The sequence below is a fragment of the Chlorocebus sabaeus genome, chromosome 29, assembly GCF_047675955.1.
Source record: "Chlorocebus sabaeus isolate Y175 chromosome 29, mChlSab1.0.hap1, whole genome shotgun sequence".
NCBI lineage: Eukaryota > Metazoa > Chordata > Mammalia > Primates > Cercopithecidae > Chlorocebus > Chlorocebus sabaeus.
In genome coordinates, this window is record NC_132932.1 from 7368164 (window position 1) to 7386455 (window position 18292).

The 18292-nt window shown below is 42.9% G+C and overlaps 1 protein-coding gene across 2 annotated transcripts in view; it reads right to left on the reverse strand.

Annotated features, from left to right (window-relative positions):
* Positions 1 to 18292, reverse strand: part of IGF1R (insulin like growth factor 1 receptor) — a 311273-nt gene that overhangs the window by 68245 nt on the left and 224736 nt on the right. For both annotated transcript variants that reach the window (XM_007990528.3, XM_007990529.3), the window contains exon 3: positions 440 to 752. In XM_007990528.3, coding sequence (XP_007988719.1) covers positions 440 to 752 — 313 coding nt within the window. The remainder of the gene's footprint in view (positions 1 to 439; positions 753 to 18292) is intronic.

An 18292-nucleotide genomic window follows, 5' to 3' on the forward strand; every position in this document is an offset into this window, starting at 1 on the left:
TCTGCTTGCTGGTCTCAAGGATGGTGGTGGGGGCTTGGCCTGTCTTTTCTCTTACACTTCCAAAGCCTCACCTGGCTAGCAACACCTAGACTAGGAAAATCTATAACTATAGTCCTGTCTTAGATGCCAGCTTGGCAAGTACCCAGAGAGACCATGAACTTTGGGTATTGAAACCAGCAAGCAAGTACTTAATTTCAAATGGCCAGGCAGTATGCACTTAAAATATAAAACAAACTGGTGAGGGGGGCCAGTAAGCCATGCCAGTTGTTTCCAGAATCTCACCAAACATTTAAGGTAAGCCAGCCCTCTCAAACTGACCCACCTCAGTTAACTTCCTGAGGGCTGCACCCAGATGAAACAACTGACAGTCTACTTTTCTGTGCCAGGGTGGCGGGTGGAGTGGGGGCGGGTAGTGACCATATGTGTGGCTACGACTGACCTCTGGCTGCCGTTGCGGATGAAGCCTGAGGGGCACTCCTGCATGCACTCGCCGTCGTGGATCACAAAACCCTCGGAGTCGCTGCTCTCGGCGCTGAGGATGTTGGCGCAGAAGTCACGGTCCACACAGCGCCAGCCCTCAAACCTGTAGGTGTTGGGCGGGCAGGCAGGCACGCAGACACCAGCGTAGTAGTAGTGGCGGCAAGCTACACAGGCCGTGTCGTTGTCAGGTGCGCTGCAGCTGCCCAGGCACTCGGGGTGGCAGCACTCGTTGTTCTCGGTGCATGCCCTCTTCCCACAGGCACTCGGGCACACTGTGGAGACAGAGGAGAGACGGAGGTGAGATGGGGCAGGGGCGGCACCGCCTTCTCTGGGCCTGGCCAGCATCCTTCTGGGTCATTCACTGCTACCACCAGCACCAGATCGCTCACTGAGTAGACAATACAAAAACACACTACCAAATCCTCTCCCCAACCACTTAGACCTGCAAAGAGTAGATATATTTAAAGTTCAGCCTGTCCTAGGAACTCCTTGTTTGGTCTGGGACAAACCATTAGCTTCGGTGATCCTGATCCTCTCTCTTCCCATCTGTAAAATGAGGGAGATAACACCCACTTTTGAAGGTTGCCTCAGGCATGGGTGAGCCAGTGGAAGCCCTACAGGAACCCTATGGTTCATTAGTAATTTAAAAGGCATTGTGCTATGCTCACTTTGCATTTCAAATATGTTCCTTACTGAAAACTCTTTTAAAGCCTTAGTGTGTAGAAATGCTTATTTTGAAAATGATTAAACTACACTCTATAGTAAAGATGATAGCATTCAAAATGACTTCAGGAAAATTTCTGTTGGCTTAGATGATATCAAAGGTGCTACCCCAAATAAGCCATGATATCCTAACCTGTAAGATGACCAAGAAGTCACCATGTCTGAGGGTCATTCTCAAGTCCAAGAACATGCGTTTGTTACAGGAAAGGGGTCCTGACCCAGATCCCAAGAGAGGGTTCTTGGATTTTACTCAAGAATAATTCAGGGTGAGTCTATAAACTGAAAGCAAGTTGATTAGGAAAGTAAAGGAACAGAAGAACCAGGACAGAGCAGAACCATTTTTATGGTTATTTCTTCGGTTGCCCATTTTTATGGTTATTTCTTGATGATATGCTAAACAAGGGGTGGATTATTCATACCTCCCCTTTTTAGACCATATAGGCTAACTTCCTGATGTTGCTATGGCATCTGTAAACACTCATGGCGCTGGTGGGAGTGCAGCAGTGAGGACGACCACAGGTCACTCTCGTCACCATCTTGGTTTTGGTGAGTTTGGGCCGGCTTCTTTACTGCAACTGTTAGATCAGCAAGGTCTTTATGACCTGTATTTTGTGCTGACCTTTAATCTAATCCTGTGACTCAGAATGCCTTAACCATCTGGAATTCGGCCCCATTTTACCTAGCTCCTATTCAAGATGGAGTTGCTCTGGTTTCAATGCCTCTGACAGGTGGGTGAGTAGTATCTCTGAGCCCACGGAACCACAGGATATTAGAAGCCATTTCCTCTAAGCCTCTTTGTGTGCTAAAGTTAAATCAGTGTCTAATAACCACAGATCCATGTGTACATCCCAAATAGATGAGCTGGCATTTATTTCCATAACAATTCTGTCATGATCACACTCTGTGGGCTGTTAGTCTTACTTGTAAATTAAGTATAAATCAACAAAATATGAAATCTGGTTTGCATTATACATTTCCTATTTTATCCTCAAATTGGAAAACAATACAAAATTATTTAAATGTGTATGTTTTTGACTCTGACCTGCAATACTGAGTGGAGATTCTAGAATTCGTTTTTTCTTGTAATAAAAATACATGATGAAAAAAATCAGAGATCACAAACAAGTAAAGAGAATACAGAGAACGAGTAAGTCCATGTACCCACAAGTGACCCCTTTATTAATATCTTCATGCAGACCTTCCCTGGTCCTTTCTTATGTATGTACATGGACATATAAATACAAGTATCTATAAAAAGGACAAGCCATTCTGAAAGCTTTTTTTTTTGGCACAAAAGGTTGTGAATTCCACAAACATTTAATAGCAGTACTACATCCCATTGTAGAATGTATCGTAAGTTACACCTGTTCCCAACTATAAGATATTTCCTTTACTTTTTATTATTGCAATCGGCAAAGCAATCTTCATGAGCACCCTTAACATTTCGTTCGGATCAATTTCCAGAATTCATCTTGTTGGGTTAAACTGTCCTCTAGAAAGTTTGTACCAGTTTATATACCCACCAGTTGCCTTCAAGAGTTCCTATTTCGCTGCAAATAGGTGAACTTGAAAACAGGTATCAGAACTTGGACATGCAAATAAACAGTGTCACCTCTGAAGAAAATTGCTGTGATACTGTCAAGTTTAAAATACTTTTGCAACTTTCTCTTTTGAAGTCATCCTTTGACAGAAACAACAGGTTGCCTTCCATTATTTATTCTTCTTATCGTTTTCAGTAATTTTTAGTTGGGAATATTGCCATCCAGTTACAGACTACATCTCCCAGTCTTCCTTGTAGCTAGAGGTGGCCCTATGACTTAAGTTCTGGCCAGCGAGATATAAACAAACTTTTTGACTAGAAGACTCCTGAGAACAGAGAGGGCATGGCCATCCTGCTCCTTGATGGCTGGAATGCAGTAGTAATGCTTGGAGCTCAAGTACCAACCTTGGACCACAAGGTGAAACATCAAGAATGGTGAAGCACAATAAAAGGAACTTAGTACCTCACGAGAGTGGGGTCGCTAGGCTAACCCTGGACTGCTTACTCCAGACATCTTTAGATGCAAGAAAATACACTTTTATCTTGTTTCAATGACTGCTATTCATATATGCAACTGAACTAATCCCAATTGAGACATGTCTTCAGAGCTATCTATAAAGTAAAGAAGAAACCCATTCCTGTCAGTTTATGCCATTTTGTTGACAAGGATTGGCTCTCAACGACTCCAGGCTATTTCCAAAAACTAATCTAACCCACAAGTAATAAGGAGTTACCCATCTCTGATCACACCAAAAAAGTATGCATTTTATGAGTTCCTAAAATGTTGGGATATATATGCTGTCTGACAAGGTGACTTTCTTGAAGAGGATAACACAAATTTGAATTTACAAACCTAGTATATTTGCTGTAAACACACACACACACACACACTCTCTCTATCATCAAGTCCCCACTTGAAGACAGTTAATAATTTCAAATATATCCATTACAGACAGAGGTCACGTCAAGGTCCAAGATCTAAAGATACACTGAAATTGGGTATCCCAATTTCATGTTTTTAAACTGGTAACAACAGAATATAATTCCATCTATTCTTCATTTATTCATTTAGCAACTATTTAATGTGTGCGCACCTGTGTGCCAGAGAGATGCATGCAGGACCAGTGCCAATCCTGTCCCCAAGGAATGGACGACACAGCAAGTACAGTAGTGAGTGGAGTTGCCTGGTGTTTCCTGGACTTCTGGGTGCTGGGGAAGGTTTTGTGGAGTTGCAAGTGGAAAGATGAGCAAGGGAGGAATAAAGAACATGGCAGACGCAATCACATGTAAATGCTTGTAAAAGCAACGGGGTCACTATGGGTGCAAGGGCTGGGTGTTAATGAAGAAGGCCAGGGACCATGGCTCAGGGAGGCACCGAAGGCCTGTCCAAAAGGGTTTAGCCCAACTGTGGATAATAAGAAACCATGGAGAGTTTTAGGCAAGGGAACAACATGGCCAGATTTTCGTATCAGAAAGGTTACCTGGCAGCAGTGCAAGGGGCATGATGATCAGAGAGGGTAGGGTTGAAAGGAGAGAGGGACCAGGCTGGAAGAGAGCAGACTTTCAGCCTATGTTATTCCCAAAAAATTCACGTCGTATAATAGATCTGTGAGGTTCAATAAAACTGGCTAGAGAAACAACTCTCACATTCCTGCTCATCAGGCGTGTGCCAGCAGTATTAAGAATACACCCATCTCATGGCCGGCCGGGCGCGGTGGCTCAAGCCTGTAATCCCAGCACTTTGGGAGGCCGAGACGGGCGGATCACGAGGTCAGGAGATCGAGACCATCCTGGCTAACACGGTGAAACCCCGTCTCTACTAAAAAATACAAAAAACTAGCCGGGCGAGGTGGCGGGCGCCTGTAGTCCCAGGTACTCAGGAGGCTGAGGCAGGAGAATGGCGTAAACCCGGGAGGCGGAGCTTGCAGTGAGCTGAGATCTGGCCACTGCACTCCAGCCTGGGCCACAAAGCGAGACTCCGTCTCAAAAAAAAAAAAAAAAAAAAAAGAATACACCCATCTCGGAGCACTGAAGTCCCTGGAGGTTGCTCTTCAGACATCACCATCACCACGCTTTGTCATTACAGGAAGGAAACATTGATTGAGAATCTTACCGTCATCATCAGAGACTAACTGGGGGGACCAACATCTACTTGCAGAATCCCTTTCCCTGACAATTTAAAGAAAACATTACATAAAATGATGTGTAATAGACATTAAGATCAAGTAGCTATTAATGCAGTAGTAATAACTCAAGAATGTTGAAAAGAACAGAAAAATGTCCCTCTGCACTTGCTTGCAAATGATTATACCTAAATATCAATGTCGGGCTTTTCCAGGATGAGAAAGAAAGAAAGAAAAAAAAACTTGACAAAGTACTTGTAGACATATTCTGCATTTCCCACACATCTGAACGGTGGTCCTCCAAAACCTACAAAAGGAGTAGTGAAATTGTATCATCCAGTCAAGTCAGTTCGTGCCACAACCAATACACAGGCTGGGGAAGTCGGGTTTGTTTTGGTGGTGGGAGCTATTTCTGAAGGAACTTCAGTAAAACCAACCAGGAAAAATCATTTTCTTTATATACAGAGCAACTTCTTAAAGGGATCACAAATCAAGGGGTTCCTTTGTGTTAAATGATGCAAACTATGCATAAACACATGCTCTATGCGGGAGTAGCAATGGAATGTGATGGGGAGAAAAGGGGAAGGTCAAAAGGAAAGGTGATGTGTTTGTTAGAGGACGAACTATGTAAATAAGCATTGCTCCAGAGACGGCCACCATGCTCCCCTCACTGAAGCACAACCTGAAAGAATCTGGGAGGCAAGCAAGAGAATGCGAGCAAGTGCGGGATTAGAGTCCTGAAGCCAGCTCCAGAAGCCCGCTGTAAATTTTGTCTCATCTCGATGTATATAAATATTATTAGTGTTCAGGACCATTAAGGGATTTCTTGAAAAGCCCTGGGCAGTGTGTCTCGCCAGCAGATGGATGGCTGTTCCATGTGAGCGCCAAAACTGAGAATTTCATCTAGTACCAAATTTCCATTACAGCGCTATGGGGGAAAGGAATGGACCCTCTTCTCTGACTTCTATGAATAAACACACTGAGTGTGATTAAAGGCATTTCAGCTTTTAAAAATAGGAGGAAAGCAGAAGCTGCTATAAACTAACAAATACACAGAGAAAAAAGCAAACTGATTTTGCCCATGAGATCTTTCTATTCCTTGGAATTCTTAGTGACCAACAATAAAAACAAAGGCCCATCTAAACTGTTGGAAAAGCTAACAATATGTCCCACATCTACCACTAAAAGGATTGGTTCAGGGTCGCGATCACATAAAAACGAGGCACTGCATTTAAAAGCTGGTTCTCTTCATTTTTTTTTCCTTGGGGGGAGAGGAAAAAGAGTCACACGCATCAGCCTTTAACTCTCTCCTTCTCCAGAGTCCTTGAATGTATCAAATTATTTCTAGAGTTTTTTAAAAAACCATTTGTTTTTGTTCTTGCCAGAGTTTTTTTTTTTTTTTTTTTTTTTTAAATAATCATTAATTTGGAGAAACCATTTTTAAAAGCACACCATAGGCCGGGCATGGTGGCTCATGCCTGTGATCCCAGCACTTTGGGAAGCCGAGGCAGGAATATCACCTGAGGTCAGGAGTTCAAGACCAGCCTGCCCAACATAGAGAAACCCCATCTCTTACTAAAAATACAAAAATTAGCCAGGTGTGGTGGCACGTGCCTGTAATCCCAGCTACTTGGGAGGCTGAGGCAGGAGAACTGTTTGAACCCAGGAGGCGGAGGCTGCAGTGAGCCAAGATGGCAGCACCGCACTCCAGCCTGGGCGACAGAGCTAGATCATGCCATTTTACTCCAGGCTGAGGGACAAGAGCGAAACTCTATCTCCAAAAAAAAAAAAAAAAAACCTCTTCACAAGGAACAAAACATGAAGGGGGGGGGGGGGGTCACTTGGCCATACAATATTTTACAATGCAAACAATTTTATCCGCGATAATTTCTAGAGGAAAGAACTTATTTCTGTAGATGTTCAAATAAGGTAAAGCTTCTGAATCAAAATACAGAAGAGTTTAGGGCCGTCTCAGCTGTTTCTGGGTTGCCCTAAGGGACACTGTTCCATATAAACACAGGGAGGCTTTCCCTAGCAGGCATGCACCCTTATGCAGGAGTATTAACTGCTCCTAACTTCATGAAAGTGAGCTTCGACCTCCAAAGTGCATCAGAGAGACACATGGTCCAAAGAGATTTTATGATTCTCTTGCCTTGCCAGGAGAGGAACTGACCATCAGACAACACAGGGAGGAGAAGGACAGGGAGAGGAGGGGAGGGCAAGCGAGGGGCTCTAAGTAAACTGACGTGCAGTGTCCTCCCCCAGCCCAAACAGAAGTTCACCCAGGCCATGGGCATTCTTCTCCAGAAAGGACTTAGCTCAGCTGAGGGAATGAGAAAGGCTTCTTTGGATTTTAGCAGCCAGGCCTCAGGTAGGTTACACCCTATAAACCTGGCAGGTTCAGGACTCAGCCCAGCCCTCCCAGGGCTCACAGCCTGAGGACAAGCAGTGGGAATATGAGCCAGTAGCAAGCAAAGGGCAGATTAGGGCTGCTTGCCAGGGGAAGGGACTTCCAGGCCAAAGCTGGAAAAGTGAGTAGGAGCTAGCAGGTGCATGGGGATGTTGGCAGAGCCGACAGAGAGTGTGGGCCAAGAGAAGCAAAGGTAACAAAGAAAACCTCGGCACGACTGAAGGATGGAAGCACTGGGGACAGAGGGGAGGGGAGACTGGGAGGAAAGATGGTGTGCCCCGAGGTAGGAGAGCCTGGAAGTCTTTTAATCCAGCAATAGGAGTCTGGACTACTCTTAAGAGGAAAAAGACTATTTTAAGCAGGAGGCACATGATCAGTCATCAGATGTGCATTTTAGCCACAGCGGCCCAGATCAAGTGCAGATGAGGAAAAGCAGGGTAGATTCAAGATATGTCCAGGACCATTTGGAAGGGTACAGAACTTTTTTTTTTTTTTTTTTTTGAGACGGAGTCTCGCTCTGTCGCCCAGACTGGAGTGCAGTGACGCTATCTCAGCTCACTGCAAGCTCCACTTCCCGGATTTTCGCCATTCTCCTGCCTCAGCCTCCCGAGTAGCTGGGATTACAGGCACCTGTCACCACGCCCGGCTAATTTTTTGTATTTCTAGTACAGACAGGGTTTCACAGTGTTAGCCAGGATGGTCTCAATCTCCTGACCTCGTGATCTGTCTGCCTTAGCCTCCCAAAGTGCTGGGATTGCAGGAGTGAGCTACCGCGCCCCGCTGGGTACAGAACTTTTCTTTTGAGGGGTACAGAAAGATTAGCTCAGTCTGGGACGTGTTGTTTTTGTGTACACATCCAAACAGAAATGCCTAGCGCACAGTTTGTATGGATGCAATCAGGCGCAATTTGAGCTGGAAATGTCCTGAGGTGTGGTCAGCAGATGGATGGAGAGGGGATTGTGGGTGGGGTGTGGGGGAGGTCTAAGGATGCCCGGGGGACCCAGGACAGATCCCAGCACACACCGTGGCCAAGGCTACCACCGTTCACAGGGGCCTAGCAACCCCCGGCAGAATCTTCACTCCTTTAGAATACCTCACTCCTTTAAAAGAAATGTGCTCCAGTGGATTACAGTATATTCATCTGTGAATTCCCAGACCCATGTTTCACCCTTCTCTCTCCCCAAGTCTAGGTAACAATAATAATGTATTTGTGGCATTATCTGGAGCCTTGTGAACACGCTACCAAGGGCCTAAAGGCAAAGAGTTTTCAACCAAGGGTTGGTCCTTGCTGCCTTCTGTCTGGTCTTCAAACTAACCAGAGTGACAATAAAAAGAGCCCCTCCCTCAGGGGCTACTTAGGAAGCCTGTGTGCCCCGCTGCTTTTCCAGGGAGGCAGAGGCAGCCCAGCAAACACTTTCAACAGAAAGGGTATCTTTATTTCCAACACCCACGAATGACCGCAGAAGGGCTCAGGGAGCCCATGACTGGCACAGGAGGAGGACAGCCTGGCCAGAGCAGGCGCTGAGTCCACTCAGCCGACAGGTGTGCCACCATGCTCTCACCTCGTAAAACAATCTTCAATCAGCCCTCGCTTCTGTCCTCTCACACATACTACTCTCCACCCCTATCACCCCAGTGAAGAACAGAGTGATGGTGAGCACAGGCTTCTCAGGCTCAGAGAGCCACCGTATTGTACCTCGGCATATTAGTTTGAAGTTCTCTAAACAAGTCTGCTAGTTTGGAAAAGGAAGCTTAGTTGAAAATGTTTAGACCCATGAGGTAAAACCAAATGCTGCACATACACACAGTAAAGAAATATTTTCTCAAAATGAAGACAAGAGGATTCTGTCAAGCTTCTGGTCATCCTAAGGAATGGTTGAAGAAAAATCCCACTGAGCCACTGCCTAGAGATTCCAGGAAGAGTTTAAAACAACTTCCAAACAGGTTTCTGTCTGGAGCTGCAGCCATTATGTGGAAGCAGCTATGCATGGCAAAAGAAAGCTCAAGTGGCAAGCTCTGTGTCTTAAACATTCACAAAAGAAAATCACATTGGCAACATCACTCTTCTCAATGCCAAAAAGAAACAACCTCATTCTAGAGAAAATATCCCACTACAGTAGTTAGACCCAGAAGAAACACTTTATGGTCAGAATGGAAGATATCACAGTTTGTCTGTCTGAACCTAAATAAAAAGGTTTTCAAGAGAACCAGCGTTTTGGGGGTGCACCCAGGAGCACACAGAAAGGTACACCCGAACAGAACTCTCAGTGTGCACGGCAGGGCTGGTTAGTCACAGGGCTGGACCACACCTTTCTGAACCTGTTAAGACAAAAGGCCTGAAAGCTCTTTTTCTCCCAAGTCCAGTGTGTGCAAGGAGATCTTGCAGTCTTTGAAAGGGGTTGATTTGGAGTCTGCTGTCTTCCTAACAGGAAGAAGCCTAGACAAGGGTGAACTTCCTAAAGTACCAGGGTATACAGAAGGGGCAAGGAGTTACGTATTTTCACCCCTCATCACTGTCCCTGTTCACTCTCTTCTACATTCCAGTCCCTCTGAGGTGACACTGGGTTGCAGGACTGCTTTACGACATGCAAAAACAGGCAAGCAGCTTCTAGGGCCATGTTTACCAGCCCAGTTACCTGGCCCAGTTTACCAGCAACAAGTACTTACGCAGTCCTTTCTCCCTTTCATCCAATCATAGATTCTTAGATTTGAAGAGAAATTTACAGTCATCCATTGCATACTGATCTAAAACACTTCTTTACAAAAACCTGGGTGACCCTTCAAACAAAGTCTAAGGGAACTCGTTACTTTCCAAGAAGTGCTACTCCACTGCCAGATAGCACCCATCTTGACCAACTTCCTCCATACACATATTAAAAATGTGCTTTCCTGTACTGAACCCTCCCCAGCCCTTATGCAGGCGTCTGACACACAGGGGAAGTGGGTGTTGCTTTGTACAGGTCAGACTTTCAAACAATATTCCAAGATGATGGTCATGGCTTCCCTCTGAACACCTTACTCAGTCACCACTCACGCAACATGCCCCAGACCTATTCTAACAGTACAGAAGCAGTCTGAACAGTGTAGAATATGACAGAACGAAAAGACAACAATGCTCTTTTTTGCCCAAAGCAGCTTGCTTGCAGTTTCTCTGTATGATCTTAAGAATAACTATCATCAAACATAGCTGGCTCACTCTGAGCTTGTCACCTGAAATTCCTAGGTCGTCTTGTTCAGAGAAACTACTCAAATCTCTACTATATGAATGTAATTTATACTAGAGATTCTGAATACAGGACTTTGTATTAATATACAGTTAATATTCACTAAGTATATTCCATGTGCCTTGCAATACATTAAGCATCTCACATGTATTTCTGCATTTAACTTAATCCTCATAATGATCACAAGGGGGCAGTATCATTATCCTCATTTGTAGATGACCAAATGGTGGAACCAAGAGCACACAGCTGTTAAAAACTGCAAACCTGGGCTTGGAACCCAGATCCTCCTGATTGCTGATTGCAGCCTCTTTCCCCACTGTGTTTATGGTGGTATGTGGTTGCAGCACGTCTCTATTGTCTAAAACGAAGGGGTGGCCAGGCACAGTGGCTCATGCTTGTAATCCCAGCACTTTGGGAGGCGGGTGGATCACCTGACGTCAAGAGTTCAAGAGCAGCCTGGTCAACATGGTTAAAGCCCGTCTCTACTAAAAATACAAAAATTAGCTAGGTGTGGTGGTACGCACCTGTAGTCCCAGCTACTCGGGAGGCCAAGGCAGGAGAAGTGCTTGAACCTGGGAGGCGGAGGTTGCAGTGAGCCGAGATGGCACCACTGCACTCCAGCCTGGGCAACAGAGTGAGACTCCATCTCAAAAATAAATAAATAAATAAATAAATAAATAAATAAATAAATAAATAAATTTAAAAAATAATGAAGGGCTATGGGAGTTCATCTCACGCTACTTTTCCACTTGAGCATGCATCCAAAAAGACAGCACCCTTTTCTCCGCCACACTAAGAGGTGTACCACTTAGTCTGAAGGACAAAACCCAGGAAACACGACACTCTGGAAAAGGGTCAGGCATCCAGGTGATGCTAAGGAGATAACATGAACCCACTAAGGCCTTCTTTATTTATTGAGTTCCAGCAAATGGAGACCTCAAGGACTTTTTTTTTTTTTTCTTCTCTGCAGAAGTGTACACGCAGAGTTTTCAGTCTTTCTGAGCTACATGAATTGATGAAGAAAATAAACTCTCATTATCTAATCTCATTAGTAAGACTTGTTTGGGTAGAACTGGCTCTGTGGGTCATTGAGTCTTTCTGGGTCTTGTTGTTCTGTCTCCTGATAGTACAGTCATTTATATATGGTTATATTTGCCCTAAGGAACATGCTGCAGTAACTGCCTCTGATGAGAGGAGCTTCTGCTTCAGTTGTTGCAACTGAGCAGTGACCCTTGCTGATAAACCTGTGGATTTTGGTATCTGTGGGAGGTCCCAGAACGAATCCCCCAGGGGCATCAAGAGAAAACTGTCTGTGGTACCAGTATGATGTCTTACAGGCTGTCAAGCTTGTGAAATTAAAGAACAAAGTCTGTTGTGGAGAACAAGAAAAAATGTAGTTCTACGCACGCCATCCCCTTGGTGGTACATATAATCAAGGCTCACAGAAACATTCAAGTTGCAAGTAGATTCTCACTGCCCGGGACAGAAGGCATGCCACAAGGTTTGGCTGCTGAATGTATCTGTGAACACTTAATTAATGAGCAAAAGAAATAATCGTCTGACAGTGCCCATTGGATCACTTAAGCCTCCGGAACCAACATGCAACACTGGGCAGAGTATTAAGAAAAAAGAAAAACAAACACACACAACAAAAAGGGCAAGCAGGAAACCAGAAGGAGGAAAGTTATAAATAGTATCATTATTAAATAGAGGTTTTGAGAGCTAATTAGTAAGGGTAAAGAGAGAGAAGCCATCAATGCAAAGAATTAACACAAAAGCTGAGAAGGAGGCTCAGGAATCGTCCTCTAGCTGGGCTGTTGGGATGGTATAGGTTATATGATTTTCCCCCTTCCTTCACACATTTTTTACAACAGCTTTACTGAGATCTAATTCACATACCCTATAACTCACCCATTTAAAGTGTACAATTTGGTAGCTTCTAGTATATTTAAAAGTTGTACAAACACCACCACAATTAATCTTAATATTTTTATCACCCCAAAGAAAAACCCAACATTCATTAGCCATGTTTCCCACCCCCTTTCCCTAGGCAATCACTATTATATTTTCTGTCTCTATAGATTTGCCTATTCTGGACATTTTACATGAATGGAATCAGACAATAGGTAGTGTCTTTTGTGACTGGCTTCTTTTACTTAGCATAGGTAATGTTTTCAATATTTATTTCTGGTGTGGCATATATCAGTACCTCATTCCTTTTTATTTTCATTCATAAATTTTGACTTTCATGATTCACATCATAGGAAGATTAGCCCTGTAAACCTTTCTATTAATGTGTAGTGATAAAATCACAGGTACACTGGTCACAGGTTGGTGGAGAGAGGCCCTTCTGGATCTCAGAATCTATCTGCATTCTAGATTTATTTGAAAGGAAAAAGGATTTGGTAACTCTATCAAACTGACTAAATTGTGCCATTCTTTGATACCAGGAAAAAAGAGAGACATCCAATCTGTCAGGGAATGTTCAACCCCCGTGTACCTCCCCTCTGCTCCGAGTCAGCAGGACACCTGCTCTAATGATGAAGAATAAAATAGTGGAATGAGCCTCATCTTTACAGAAATGCCTGGCAGAGGAAATGGATGCTGTATCACAGAAAGCCTCCTTAGATGGTAGCAAGGGAAAAGCAAAGGAATAAAGTTCAATATTAAGAAGGGGCTGGAGGTGAAATTTGACCTTCTACTTCTTTTACTATCACTGTATTTTTATAAAACAATATTCTTTTAAACAATATTCTAGTGTACTTTGAAATCATCCCCAAATTCTTTCTTTTAAACTCATATTCAAAGCCTATTTATAAATTTGGGAAAGAGAGATAAGCTATAATGGTAACAAAGAAAAATCAAGGACAAAGGCAATGAAGAACACTGTGGAGTCCAGGCTGGATGGCCCTGCTCCGGCGTTCTGGGGCTAGGTCATCATGGGCCAGGTTTCTTCACGCATGGACATACAGTGTCTCTCTCACAACCCACATCCCCCGCATCTTTTTTTTTTTGAGACAGAGTCTTGCTCTGCCACTTAGGCTGGAGTGCAGTGGCACAATCTAGGCTCATTGCAACCTCCACTGCCGAGTTCAAGCAATTCTCCTGCCTCAGCCTCCTGAGTAGCTGGGATTATAGACGTCCACCACCACGCCAAGCTAATTTTTTGTATTTTTAGTAGAGACAGGGTTGGTTTCACCGTGTTAGTCAGGATGGTCTCAGTCTCCTAACCTTGTGATTCACCTGACTTGGCCTCCCAAGGTGCTGGGATTATAGGTATGAGCCACTGAACCCGGTCGTTTTTTTTTTTTTTTTTTTCCTTTCAGGAGTCTTTCACGAACAAGAGAGAAATCACTGCAGAATGGGTGACTATTTTGCAACTCTTCCCAAGTACTGTGAGCAACAGGCATATGTACATAAAGACACCCATCACTTAATACTGCCTGTCACAGATGCTTAAATGGACAGGGTGGAAAAAATATTCTTTTCACACACTTAAAAGTTACTTCAAGTTATTTTAAATTTGGAACTGTTTGTATATTCCTTATAAGTTTATAAAACTCACACTGTCCCTCCATGACTAACTAAAGTGGAATTGAGAGAGTATTCTATATTTATAACTTGACTGGTTGTTCGTGCTTACAGCCCTATTTCCATTCTCTGTTACTGTACACAGAGTTATGTGAGGTATTGTGGGCTCCTAAATGTTGCTGATTTCCTAACAAGGAAGGCCTGTGTCCTGTAGGGACAAACTGGGGACTGTTTTGACCAAGTGGAGGCCAAGCTCAGAGGGAGAGACCTCCAGCTTTGTGGTTTTGGCTGCATCTCCTAAAACCAGTGTTAGGGCCCACTTCTGGGCAATTACATGGCTTACTGGTGTTGACCAAAGTATCAATGCTACCGATAAACTGTCTATTACACATGCCCTTAGAAGCTCAATGTTACACAGCTGGAGCTGCAAATGTCACTTCTGCCTATTTTGGTAGAAACTGTTAGTCCAAAAGGTGTTCCAAAAACCTATGCAAAAGCCCCTGCCACACACATAATCATTTATATCAACATAATTTAAATGACTAAACTGAAGACAGCCACTTGTAGGGAAATTACTATTTAGAGAAGAGTATGCAATGTTTCGGATAAAATTTTGTCAACAACAGCAGAACTATTTACCAGGAAACTGTGATAAATGTATGAGGTACCTGGGGAGGTAGATTTTTTTGTAGTACCTGTGGAACTTAGATTTTTACCTGCACACCTGTATATGCAAATCACAGTGAAGCCTCTTCACAGGTGCTGAGTAAATTGAATGAGAATAGCTCCTCCAATGCCACCTCCTTAGTAGGATACACACCTATTCAGTGACCTCACAATTTTGCACAATCACTTGTGAGAAGTCTCTTTTTAAAAATGCTTCTAGAGGCTACGACACATTCTTTGACAGAACCTCAAGAGTAGCAAATTTTTGAAAAAAATGGTGTTAGTGCCATTTTTCTTTCTTTCCTAATGTCAGAAGTGGAAACAGGTATCTCATTTCAATTCTGTGGCTGTTGGTGAGGCTGGATTATCTGTTTCACACATCTCTTGGTCATCTGCATTACCTCTTGCATTAACTTCTCTTCATGTCCTGGGTCCATTTTCTTCCTTGGATCTTAAGTTTGTATTATACATTTAAATTTGAGCTCTTAAAGAAGTACATGCTTTTAAAATGGAGCATTGTGCCTTTAACACTTTTGTTTTACATGGCTTGGTGATAAAATGCCTTTATGTGTAAGTCAGTTTCTCTCTCTTCCTCTGGGTCCCTCTCCCTGTCATAATTAGATCTGCCAAGAAGCATCGACAGCAATAGCTACAGATCAGTAACCTTGAAACTTGTTTATTTCTTACCTTTCCAGCTTCTCTGGTCACCTCTCCTTTGATCTGGTTACTTCCTGATGGCACACTTTTGGACTTGTAAACATTTATTATAGAGTATACATTATGCTTAAATGCTACACTACTCTTTTCCGTCATCAAATCTAATTGCTGGCCTTATCTCCTGAAGTTAAAGTACCTTTTACACTGTGCAGAAATCACAAAAGATCAACTAGACTTTCAAAGTAAACTCTTCTCCAGGATGGAAAGAGGAACAGAGTATCCCAGATAATCACACATTCTGGTTAGCAGAATTACCACAGAAGCCTTATGAGAACCAGTTTTCTTGGGGAACTGTACCAAAGAACACTCCCACCTTCAAAAATATATGGAACTTATATTTAATCTATCTGATGATTCAAAAGTGCCTTGGAAAAAAATACAAATGCAAAACTATCAACTTTGGAATGTTCTCGCAAAGATTACTACTAAAAACAAAACCAAAACCCTTGCCATTCCCACAGAATTCTGTTGGCTCATATTTTATTTTGCTTAGTTTTTATTTTTGTGGGTGGTAGAGGTGGTGGTAGTGGGGCTGTGCACTTGATAAAAACATACCAACTTTGCCAGAATGCATTAAAAGTGCTAAAATCCCATCTTGGCAGTACAAATCCAATCATATTGGCAACTCTCAATTCCTCAATTTCAACTAGGGAAAAAAATCTGACCCCATACTTTATAAAATGTGGATGAAGGATTTCAAAGTTCAAAACTCTCTCTCTTTTTTTTTTTTCTTAACTCTTAATAGTTTTCTTTTTTTTTGTAGATGATAGGTAAAACTGGGTTCAAATGAAGAACACAGGCATCCCATGAGTAAAATCCTAGTTGAAAGAGTGAATTTCATCTGAAAGGCCCAATGGAGATGGCCTTCCAGAAACCTTCTGCTTTTTCCAATTAATTAGGAAACATCTGAGAGTAAATTCTTATTTGATCCCCGAGCCATTAAATATCTACTATTATTTCCTGGTTTTAAGTATTCGGTTCATTCCAGACTATCATGCAAATTATAAAGTGAATTATTTTGCTGCCAGCCCACCCAACATCACGTACAGTTCTAGGAAAGCTGGAACGTGAAGCTAATTATGACAAAGCCTACTGTTGCTAAAAAGTAGGGTGGAAAATTCAAGGGCTTTCCCTTCAGATGCGGTGGGTATGAGGCCTGTCATCCATTCTATGCACACTATCTGACCACTCTGGGCCAAGAAGGTCAGGCTGAGAGAGTCCTAGGATGGTGCCGCAAGATACAGTGGGCTTCTCCTCTCTTCCTGCTGGAGAAGCCTTCACCCCACCCCACAGCCTCATCTTTTAATTGCCTCTCAGACATTAGCTGATTTTCAGGGATCAAAGGAATTTGCTTTGAAAGATGAAGGAACTTAACACTCAGAATAACTATAAAATCAAATCAAGCAGGGCAGCTCTACAGTGGAAAGCATACGTGATCTTTCATTCCATCCTTGGTCTGAACACTAAAGCCATTCGCAAAAAAAAAGAAAAGAAAAGTTCATACACGCAAAGGAGTCAAATTGCACGCAAGCCCCAGTAACTGCCCATGCATCCACATGCTTTGCACACCACGAGAATGTGTAAAGTTTACTTGCTAAATGAAGGGATCAGTAGACAGCAACTTGTACAACACATGACTGTGCTTCCCAAATTAACTTCTTAATCCTTTCCCTGAACACTGTAAAAACCCAAACTGGCCAAGTCACCTAAAAAAAAAGAAAAGAAAAAAAAAAAAAAAAAAGAAAGAAACCAAAAGCAATCTCAAGCATAAATCTCTTCTTCAAAAATCTTATCCAACATTCTGGACTTGGATAATCTGAAAACAAGGATCTGAAAATGTTTAAGAGATTTCTTTCTTTCTTTTTTTCTGTCTTTTTCAAAGAAATAAGCTTTGTAGGAACTTCCTTGAGATTCATGTCAAAACAACTGCTGTCTCCCGAGATCCCGGAGCATCCTCATCCTGGAGCCGAGGGCCTGGGGAGGCCACAGTGCAGAAGCCGTAGTGCCGCAAACTAGTGTGCAGTATCCCTGAGGATGTGTTTGTGTTTTACTCACAGAGAACAAGTACTGGCAAGTGACAAAAAAAGAACATGTTTTGCAAACAATCAGTGTGACCTGAAACCCAGGGTAAAGGCTGAAGTCAGCATTTGTTCACTGCAGCACGAGCCAGGCTCTGCAATGCTTGTTAAATGGAGCGCTCTGAAGAAGAGAACTGCTTCTCAGTTTCCCCCATTCACCCAGAGGACCTGGGAAGGGAGGGGAAAAGGAGGGCTGACTCCTCACCCCCAAGCTAGGCTGTTTCACTTTGTTCTACTTCACCGCAGAGCAAGAAGCAGGGAGCATCTTTGAAATTAGATGAATGCTGATTTATACAACAATTACTTAGGATGTTTGTGATTAGCCAATCTAGATATAGATGCCATGTTACCAATAATTTCCTGTGGTGGGGGTTTGCCATTGTTTACTCTTTTATTTACCAACTTCTGGCCTAGGCATGACAGTGGGCACCTTCCTCCAGCCCCGGCTGGGCCCAGCGCCTGTGTTCTGTGTTGGAAAGGTTTTATATATATATATAATTACATATATATATAGAAATATATGTAATTTTGGGGGCCCTGTTCCTTGCACATTTTACAGTTACCTAATTTTTCCCATGTATGTATTTGAGAAAATGCTAATATATAGAGGAAAAAATGGTTCTTAAAGCTTAAATGTGTGGTTTTTTCCATTCCATGTGATTCACATTGGTTTGTAGCATTTAACATAACTAGTATGTTGTATTATATATGTGTGTATACTGATTTAAATTTTTAACAGATCTGTACTTTTTTTAAAATGAAAGTTGCTAGTTCTGCTTGACCAAGTAGTGCAATCATTA